The following is an 11,357-nucleotide window of genomic DNA, read 5'->3' as shown; positions in this document are numbered from 1 at the left end:
TTTTCATGAAGATTAGCTGAGCAGGATAAAGAGGGAAAGCACGGACATGAACAAATTAATCTGTCTCTAAAACTTTATGGGTATGCTTTACGCTTTTGGCTTTATGGTCAGTTTATGGTTAACTTCGCTACATTACAAAATAAAAATTTTACTAGTTGTCCATTCTACACAAAATCGTTTAATTGGAAATACTACAGCCTACATCACAGGTCGTGTTACTCCTACTAAATTTAACAAGTTAGCGGCATTTTCCGCGAGCCTGACTTCAAGCTACAAAAAAAACAAACGAAGTGTGCGATGTTATAAGTTGCTGCTCGCCAGATTGGAATTGCATTACATTGTTGTCGTAGCTCATTTACGTCGCACTAGAGCTGCCCAATGGGCTGGTGGCGACGGTCTGGAAAACATCCCTGAGGATGATCCATCCCAATTTTGATTCTCTGCAGGGGGGTGGCACCCCCTCTTCGGTAGCCCAACGACCTGCACGCGAAGTCGAGCACTTTACGGTAGAGCAGTTTAACGAGGACCCCTACCGCACTCCCTCAGTCCCTACTCAGACTGATCCAAGTGGTCACCCACCCGCACACTGACCGCAGCCGCTAGACTTCGGTGATCTGCTGGGAACCGTGTCTTACCGATCAGTCCACTGCATTATGTAGAAAAGTTCTTTTTGAAATAATTGATTTTGTTGTTATCTAAGAACGGTTATGTTAACACGTTATCTGTAATCATAACGCATTATCTATAGTCAGAGAAATACAGGCAATTGAATTGCTTTAAACAAAAATCTATTTTGTTATGGGTTCCAAAGCTTTCTTTCCTATTGTGAGCAGTGTAATTATGATTCGATTAATATTGTGCTTGGAAACGATCAGAAATTCATTTTTCTACAAAACAAAATTCAAAAGGTAAAGATTGTCGCCCTTTTAAAAACTGCTAATGTTCTATTTCTTGTAACTTCCGACGAGGACATAAAAAANTGCTTTCTTTTAGAACAATGTTTAATGTAGTTTTCAGTTCCATATAGTTTCCCAACTTAAAAGATTTCAATTTATGTAAAAATAAAGACAGAAGTCAGAAACTAACGCACTTCCTTCTTCTATGATTCTCCACCCGCTAATGGTGAAAGCATGTAAAGTGTTGCCATAGGTAGAGAGTTCTGTTCTACGCCACCTGCAGCCCATTTCGATCGCCAATAGCAACGTTCAGAATAATTGATTTTAGTCAACTTTTGATCATTCATATGAATGGCAGCTTTTAAAAGATGATGCAAAAAATTTATATTTTTTAGTCTCATTCTCGTATACAATTATATGTTTGTGCAAATTTAATTTTGATAAAACAAAATATTTACTCCTTTTTTTGGTTTTGAAATTGTAGAAAATTTCTGATGTGCCCATGAAAAGGTATTTTTGCATTATAAAAAATTATTGGCCATTTTCATAATATTAGATGCTTTCCTGGTTTCACACCCTGGAGAAATTTCTACGCTGCGTTTGGGTTTTGTTTCAGATGTTTAGTTAAGTGAAATTTCAGATACAAAAGGAATACTAAAGAATTTCTCCATTTAATTTCAGTGAAAAAAGAAGAAAATATTTGTTGAAGAAGATTTTTAAATTATGTCCCTTATTGTTTAAATTAATACAAAGAAGATAATTTAAAAATAAAACAATTTTATTTCAGGATTTTAAGAAGAAAAAAGATTTTGTGTTTGAAGTTAAAATTTCCACTCAACTTAATTGTAAATTAAACTTTATAATTATATAGCGAGGTTTTAATTGTATAATTTCAGAATATGATTGATGTATGATAATTGTGAAATTACAAATGGCTAGAGAAAAATGGGAGATAACTAGAGCTAATAAAATTGGCCAGCTTAATTAAATTGGAAATACATTAAAATTAAGTATACATTTAAAATTAAAAATTAAGAATACATTTAAAATTAAAAATTTAGAATACATTTAAAATTAAAAATTAAGAATACCTTTAAAATTAAAAATAAGCACTTCAAAATAAATAATGATATAAAATTTATCGAAAAACTCATTGTATAAAGAAAAGAGGAAAAAAAGATCAATAAAAGTTTAGCAACTCAAGTATCATTTCTTAATTAAATTTGGTCCCTCAGAGGACTGATCGTAAAGACATGGTTCCTAGTTGAACACCTAAGTCAAGCATCACTGACTGCGATCAGTAAGCGGGTGGCTGTGATCAGCCAGCGTAGGGACCGAGGGTGCGCGTTATCTGTCCTTGTGAAACTGTTCTTGCGTAAAGTGCTAGACTTCGTGCATGTCATCGGGCTGCCAAAGCAGGGAAGCCCCCCCCCCTCCAGAGGATGAAAATTGTGATGGTATGTTTTCGGATCAACTTCAAGAATGTTTCCCAGACCGTCGTCAATAACCCATTGTGCAGCTCTAATACGACGTAAATTAAATACCTACTTTTAAATTTGAAATATTTATTCAAGAAAATCAACTGGACACAAAATATACTTTGTAATAAGAGGTTGTTCCATCCTGGCAACAATTTCACCTTGACCCCAGTTTGGTTCAAAATTGGCTCGATATGGTTCCTATAAGAACATGCACCGAGGGACCAATATTGGAATGTCTCGATATTTTAATATTTTTCTTAGAATAGCCTATATAGAGCCAACATTGGCCAATATAAAACCTACATCGGCTAAATAATGGATATAAAATATCGGGTTTATCTGACAATTCTATATAGGACCGATATTGGTTCTAAAGTGGCTGTAAAATATCAGGTGAATCAGAAAATTCTATATAGGGCCAATATCGGAAAAATAAAGGCCCTTTGAACCCATACTGAGCCAAGATTCATGAATATTAACCCAATGAGGGCCCTAGTTTTTTTGCTGCTGGGAATGTTTTACTGCCTCACAACAAATGAAGTAAAATTTTATTGCCGATTTGTTCTACTACCATCCAAATCTTCCCCTTGCTTTCTCCAAAAATAAAATGCAACGCAAGATAATGTCAGAAATTACAAAATCTAATATTACGTGGCATCAAAACCAATGCAAACTAATGTTATGGCGACCGCTAGATAATATTAGTTTGTATAGAATATAATGTTACATAATGCAGAGAAAACAGCGACCTTTTGTATCGTTCTAATATTAGAAAGTTGTGCAAGATAACGTTAGATTTAAATGTTTTTCTTATGTTATCTAATATTGGCGATCGAAATAGGCTATAGGCAGGGCCTGATTAACCATTAAGCATACCGGATTAACCAAGATGCACGTGCTTAGGGGAACACCATAAGAAGCCAATGAAGAAAAATATATTTCTAGAAATGTTCTTTGCAAATTTTCTTCAGTTATAAGCTCTAACACAAGATCATGGTTTAAACTAAATTGCTATTGATGTCTATTTATTGCAATCTCAGGAGATGTTTTCCTCTTGCTGCTGAGCTGAGTTGAGTTGTTTCCTCCTGCTGCCGTGTTGAATTGAGTTGTTTGCCTGATGTTGCTGAGTTGAGTTGTTTCTCTCCTGCTACTAAGTTGAATTGTTTCCCTCCTGCAGCTGGGTTGTCATGATTAGCTACCATTGCTGAGTTGAGTTGTTTTCTTTCTGCTTCTGAGGTTAGTTGAGTTGTTTTCTTGCTACTACCAAGTTGAGTTGAGTTGTTTGCCTCCTGCTACTGAGTTAAATTGTTTTCCTCCTGCTGCCAAGCTGAGTTGAGTTGTTTGCCTCCTTCTGCATATTTTTTGAGCAATCACTTTTCACGTTATAACTTTTTATGCAATCACATTTTGCGTAACACTTTTATGTAATCATTTTTGACGTAATCGCTTTTACGTAATCGCTTTTTGCGTAATCATTTCTTATGTAATCACATTTTGCGTTATTATTTTTCAAGTAATCATTTTTTCTAGGTTTTTGTAATTATTTTTTCTAAAGGCCTGGTTTCTTAGGACAGGACGCCGTCAGCTGGAAATCAGCGCTAACCTCTGATTGGTCCATTTGTGAGTTTGATAGTATACGTCATCGAACGCTCATCTTGAACTACAATTGCCGTCCAACTCAACTGCAGTTGGATTACAACGTGACGTTAACCACAGAAGCAATGGCGGACAACATCCAACAACATATTGATATCAGCCAAGATTATGATTTTGATATTAAACATAGCTTCTTCATTAAACATAGCACTCTTCATTTAGCTCAGCTATAATGTGTTTTTTCTTCGTCAAGGTCATTATTTGTTCTCTAAAACACTGGTCGACAATAACAAAATCAATACAAATTCAAAATAAATATTTGTTTGCGTTATGAACGCATGCGCAATGTGAGATAATGTCTGCGTTGGACCGACTGCTCACGCTGAGCTAACAAAAAAGTATTTTTTTGGCGTCAGCTCTACGTCAACTTTCCGCTGACGCATAGATAAGGCGCTAGTTCTAAGAAACCAGGCCTTGAGCTAACAAACCAGTATTTTGCTGGCGTCGGCGGGACGTTGACGTCCCGCTGACGCCCAGATAAGGCGCTTGTCCTAAGAAACCAAACCTTAAGCAGTAGTACAACTTCAGTTACTAATTTTCCGCGAACACCAGAAAATTGAATAGATTGAACAGATTGACAGATTAACTTGAACAGATTGAAACAGTGCGACTCTATCTGTAATCAGTATGTGTTAATTTTTCCTTTCTTTTTTTTTAATTTCATATTCTAGGAGACTTGGTTCGATTTTAAAAGTATTCATCTTTTTTAAATTTTAATAATGCAACGAGGCTAGAAAAAGAAGCAAAAACCCTAGAGATTCTTCGAAGTCTTTACGATCGCGTAAAAAACAAAATAAAAATAAATAAAGCTGATAGTTTTATTTTCTTCCTTCTCTGACTATTTGAAAATTTATAATAAAATTAGTGTTCAATACAATACAAGCATATATGTGTGTTATAAAGCAATCGCTCAATCATTCGGTTTTAAATACAAAACTCTTTTTCTATAATTAACTAATTTTCAAAAAAAGAGAAATCAAAATGAAGTAATATATAAAGATTCAATTATAAAGTTTACTTATTATTAATTGAGAACTTTAACTGTATATGTTGAACGCATTTTAAAGGTGTAGAATATTTTGAGACGCCCGATGGCTGAGTGGTAGCGCTTCGCACTCCCGTGCCACAGATCCTGGTTGTCTCAGCCTTTCATCCATTCAGTGGGTCGATAAATGAGTACCAAGCATGCTTGGGAACTAAGCACTGGGGGTTCCGCGTCCGGCTGACCACCTGACCGGAACATGTGCTCCTGCACCCCAGAGCCCAAGGTCAAGAAAACTGAGATGGGCACAGTAGGCCTTGGCCCTCAATGGGCTGTCGCTCCACTTAGTTTAGTTTGGAATATATTTGAATGTGATTGCAATAAATGAATTGAGTGTAATTAATAACTGATTATAATAAATATTTATTTTGCATTGTAATGTAATAAACGCTACGTTTTTCAAGTTAGCGGGAAAAAAAAGGAATAATTCGATTTTGTCACTTTTAAAACAAAAAGCTTTGGACGCATCGCTTTCTGAACACGGAGAGGGGGGTAGCTGGTGATAGGATTATCACCGACTTTAATTCCTCTTTCTCTCCATCGCTAGAAAGTGATGCGCCTATATTTTTCGTTTTATGCGCGACAAATTTCTTTTTTCTTTTTTGTCCACCTGAAAACATAGTTTTTAAAATTTATATTTTATTTTTTCTTGTTTTAAATGTTACCTGTTATTGTTTGAAAATCGTTAAAATTTTGATTGTCAATAAAACGGAGATAAATTTTGTTTTACAATCTTTACGAAACAAATGTAACTTGTATTGTCATCAGACACAGAGTTTAGGTTTCGGACACAATTGAAATTTGTAGATTCTACTCATAAAGAGAAGAAATTCGAAGTTTTGTTTCACGAAAAAAATTCTCTTTAGTGATAAAATGACGATAAACTTAGCTTTCAGTGGTCCGTAAGCAATCTTAACTGGTTTTGTCAATAGAATGCTGGTAGAATTTGGAGCATTTTGACTGCTTACGTGATAAAAATATCTATTTGTCATACGTCCTATTTGCCGATATAGTGTTGATAAACTCTATTTGTTGTGGTCAGGAAGCGACTTGAATTCTCAACAAGCACGGAGCTCAAGTACAGATTTGAATACTGTAGCTAATCGGAAAGTAGTAGATATTTCGATTGCATGTTATAATCAATTGCGTGTTACCATCGTTATAAATACGAAAGTGAGTTAATTCAGTTAGTAATAATAAATGCTGTAGGTAATAAGAACAATTCTATAAACTCACAGAGAATTATCACAGGGGTCCCAACACTTTCAGAGATAAAAGAAAAATTGTTTCTTAATTTTATTAATTATTAATTCAATTTTGATACAGTATTAAGCTTTTGCAAATTTTTTTTATTCTCTATAGAAATTCGGTAATGGTCGATAATTTTTTCCCATAAATATATTAATTTGAGATCCACAATAAAAAATTTTCCCTTATTTGCTAGAAAAAATTTAAAAAGCATATTAAACGATAATACGGAACACCCTGAAAGTTTGAATAAAAAAATTATGTTATATTTCATAGAACTAAAATGGAAAAAAAATAGCTTGTGGGACAGGGAATTTTTAAAAAAATAAAACATCAGAATTACCAAAATAATTTTAGTTTCGGCTCTAAGATAGCAAAATATGTGGTTAGCGTTGAAAACTCTTCAAAGAGTTAATTGAAAATTTTTTTATTCCCATTATAGATCCTCCTCCTGCAGTTATATACATTTACTTTGGTAAACTTTCTCTAATATTATTTAAGAAAAGTATTTTTCACTTATTTATGTTGATATTTTTAATTTTATTTAAGGAGCATCAAAATCTTGTTAGTTCTTAGAGCCTCTAAGGCTCTTTATCCGGCCCTGGCTATAGGTGGCATAGCGCAGCACTCTTTACCTATGGCAACACGTCGTATGCTTTCACCATCAGCGTGTGGTGAGCCATTGAAGGAAATATGTTAGTTTATGTCTTTATTTGTATATAGATTAAAATCTTTTAAGTTGGGAAACTAATATGGAACATAGTTCTGAAAGAAAGCTCCATGAAAATTTTAAAAAAAACATTTAAAAAAATATTTTTAACAGTCAAATACGAAAAATATTAAGAAAAGGAGAAATATCGTAGTACATTCCTATACAATAATCTTGAAAAGAGGAGGAGATAGGGGAGAAGGGTCAAAGGCATGGAACCGGTCTTCTCCCCAGATGGCGTATTCGAGAGTTGCGATCGCCTATAGGTGCTACTTGGGTATTCTTGTGCTTATTGATGGTTGACCAGTGTAAGGCTAAGCACTGATGGCACTAGGGGTTAGAATTCGTAAGACTTCTGGGCTACAACTTCCGACTAAATTTCACGCCTAAGCTTGAAAAAAACACACCATCCAATATTATTATGCATGTGTTTCCAATATAACGCGCTTTTTCAATCTAACTTTCAACGATACAAGCAACAAATCAATTCGGAAGATATCACAATCTTGCTATAATGCTACCTAAAAGCTTACAAACGGGGCTGTTTTACACAAATGTAGCAAAATTAGGGATAAAACTCACCGCAAAGTTAACCTTACACTTTGTTTATGCTGTGATAATTTATTTTATTAAATTTATTTCAGGCTCTCGACTTGCTAGAATTTATAAATTATTGAAAATTCTTCTAAATGGCAAAATTATGCCTAAATTTTAGTACAAGTCCCAATAATAAAACGGCTTAAAGTATTTAGCCTGTTCACACATTGCCTCGTAAGCATAATATAAGTAGTGGATACACCTGAAGTTTTCTAAATTTCTTCCTGTTTTAGGAACCTTAAGGATGGTTCTACGGATGGTTGACCATGTAAAGCTAAGCAGATATGGCACTAGGAGTTAAAATTCGTCGTAAAACTTTCGGGTTACCACTCCCGATTGATTTCTACGCCTGTATGTAAAATGCGCAATTCGATATGTAGTGTTTACAATATTTCACATTACTTTCAACTAAAAAAGTAACAAAGAAAATAACGGAAGACTCCACAAGCATCCTATGATGCTACCTAGAAAATAACTTCTGGTTACATTTTACACAATTATAGCCGAATATGAGATAACATCCAAAATGTAACAAATCTTACTCTTTATTTATGTTGCGATATTAATTTTCTTAAATTTGTTTTAGGCTCACGACCTGTTAGAATTTATAAAATGCAGAAAACTCATAAGAATGATAAAATTTTGAGTTAATTTGAACAAAGATCACAATCATATAACTTCCTAGAATATTATGCTTGTTAGTATAACATAAGCGGAGGGATATACCCGGAAGTTTTATAAATTTTTTCCTGTTTTATGTCGATCTGTCAATCTTCCATGGATTTTTGGCCGTGCAGAGCTGAACACAGATGGCGCTAGAAGTTAAAATTAAACTTTATTATTCTCTCAAACCGCGATTGGTCAAACTGTGGTCCGCGCTGAGATCTTGTTCATTCAAGATTCAAGAATAATCAAGTTTATTGTTTTGGAAATCGTTCGGTATTCAGTCCAGTTAATTTTGTCAAGTTTTAAATAGTTTATGAAATATTTATTTTATATTGTACGAATTTAGATGGCGTTTTATTACAAGTAAACATTTTTATTATTATGTTAATTACTCGTTGTATTCTCAAGAAATTGTTTATTTCTTGATTCATTTTATAATTTATTATTATTTTAACTGATTTAAATTAAATTAAAATTACTGTGTTTGTATATTAATAAGTTTGGAAAAGTAAGCATTGGTAAGAATTTACTATTTGTCGAATAAGACATTAATGCCTTACTAAATGCTCTTTCATAAAGTGTATTGCTTTTGTCAAATGCTTACTTTCTTGTTATCATGAATTTAAATATTCTTTTTATTTTATAACATTGATTTGTAGAGTGTAAAACAGGATTCCCCTTAGATTGGGCTCTGTATCTTGGAGTTTTTAATGACAATAATAAAAATTTCATCTCATTCTGATAATGTTTATATTAAGACCATACCAAAAGCGATGACCAGGATTGAAAAAATTTAAAGACAATTTCAATTGTATTTGCATGGGAAATCGCCCCCTCTTTTAAATACATTTTAAAGATATTGTGAATAAATATTATTTGTTATTTTTTTCCTTCAGTTAGGAATAATTAAAAATGGGAAACAATGTGATTTCCCTATCCTGACAGGGTGCTTAACGTTTTTAAAAAGTGCTTATTTTTTATTTACGTTTCTTAAAAGCTCTTAAAGGTGCTTTTTTTGTTCATGGTTTGTAAAAAGTACTTTTCTATCCTTTAAAAAGAGATTTTGTTGTAGCCATGTTGATTGTCGATTCTAAATTACAAAAATGCATGATTTTTCACAATTTTCTGTGCAATATTTATCAGAAACTAATTATTTTATCATGATTATGTACAGGTTTTGAAAATGTTTTTGAATTTTATTGATTTTATGCTATTAAGAACTCTAGATAATAGAAAAAAATAGTTTTTATTGCTGCATATATCCTAATTAGGATTTTTTTTTTGGAAAGTGATTAAAAATATTTTTTAAGTGCTTTAAAAGTACTTAAAAGAGGCTCATTTTTTGTTGAAAAATCTGGCTACGCACCCTGCCTGATCTGTGGCAGAATAATCGCTAAGTCTTGGCAACTTCTGGTCAGCGGCCCGAGATAATCTAAAAAATGCATCACAGAATGGGACCAACTCGAAACGTTTAAGTCGTAGCCACCTCAGGGTGAACATCTACATGTTTTTTGCTTTTTCTTCAATTTGCAAGTTTAAAATCTATTTGGCAATTGTAGTTGGTGCAACATATCACAATACGGAAATATCCCTTGCAATTTAAATAATCTTTAGTTAAAAGTTCAATCAATATTTTTTTCGAAAAATATCGTATCTAGAATTTTGAACGAATATGAAGAATTTTCTTATGATGAATATTTACTTTTTCACTGCAAAAAAAAGAAAGTCACATTTTTTCAATACTTGAAATGAGACAAAATTTTATGAGCAAACATATAATTTAAATGAAAAGGTCTTTCTTATTTAAAGATTTGCTTCTGTGTATGGTGTCAATAATTACTAAAAAGGACAGTATTGACAATAAGCAGAAACACCATTTTTATTTTATTTTTAATTTCAAGATATTTTTTTTCTTAATGGCACCATTTGTTCTAAAATAGTTTAAAAACTTGATAGATATTATTTGTTTTACATTTGAAAATATAATTTGTATGACTCATCTTTATTGTTTAGAAAGGAAAAAAAATTTTGTTGGCATTTTATAATTGACACCTAGCTTCCTTATTTTTATATCTTGGTTAAATTCTCAGAACGAAGTTATGAGGATGCCATACCGCGGAAGAAAATTTTTGTCGCAAAATCTCATTTTCCTTCATTGCTAGTTTAGCATTTAAAAGAAGGAAAAAGTGAGTTCAAACAAACTTAGAGTATGTCATGAGGTTCAAATACAGAAAAGAAAATTTTAAAATATACAAATGAAAATAAATTATGCTATGATAACTTATGATTACGCAACGGAGAAGTTATTTTCTAATAATTTCTTTGCATTTTAATACTTTGAAGTTTTTCATCAATTGAAACTTCATGACTTATTCTTAAGTTTGCCTGAACTTACTTTTACTTTCATTTAAATTTGTAATGAAGGAGAATTTGTGGGACAATAATTTTCTTCCACAGTATGGCATCCTCAAAACTTTAAACCTGGTCTAAACAACAAAATTAAACCAAGTTGCAGTGCAGAAATGAAGTTTAAGGAAAAACCCGATTGTAAAGATATAGATCTGGTCTTAAGTTAAATCCACTCCAGGATAGGTTTAAATAAAAATGTAACCTTCACTTTTCTGTTTGCAATCGAAGCACACACTTGTCCAGGGTTGCCACTCTACATGGAGAACAGGGAAAACCTGGAAAATACAGGGAATTTAAAAATCACCTAAAATAACAGGGAAAATGCAGGGAATTTTGATTTTTTTCCTTGCAAACTGGGAAAATACAGGGAATTTTGTTTCTTATTTTTGTCTTTTAAAAAATGGTGCCCACTCAAAGCGTAATCTATGGGATATTTAGCCATGATATTTCAGCTATACTAAACTATTTCACTTACTATAACATTATTTAAATATGTTCAGCTGTTTTCCCACCAATTAAAACTAATAAATATAGTTAGCCCTATATAGCTCACAAAAGAGCACAGTAATTGTTGTTTCCTTTTAATATATTGTGTATAATAGTACAGGGAAAACACAGGGAATTTTTTTTCCAGATTTGAGTGGCAACCCTGT

The 11,357-nt window shown here is 32.7% G+C and overlaps 1 protein-coding gene across 1 annotated transcript in view; it reads left to right on the top strand.

Moving 5' to 3' along the window:
- Positions 1–8,538: 8,538 nt before the first annotated feature.
- Positions 8,539–11,357, top strand: part of LOC139424801 (uncharacterized) — a gene marked incomplete at its 5' end in the record, with an annotated part of 13,486 nt that continues 10,667 nt past the window's right edge. The window contains 1 exon segment of the mRNA XM_016067055.4: positions 8,539–8,658. Within this exon segment, the coding sequence (XP_015922541.2) occupies positions 8,642–8,658 (17 nt within the window).

This window comes from Parasteatoda tepidariorum, chromosome 1 (assembly GCF_043381705.1).
Source record: "Parasteatoda tepidariorum isolate YZ-2023 chromosome 1, CAS_Ptep_4.0, whole genome shotgun sequence".
In the NCBI taxonomy this organism is placed as follows: domain Eukaryota; kingdom Metazoa; phylum Arthropoda; class Arachnida; order Araneae; family Theridiidae; genus Parasteatoda; species Parasteatoda tepidariorum.
Note: the sequence above shows the minus strand (reverse complement) of the source record. Positions and strands in the feature narration are given on the sequence as shown.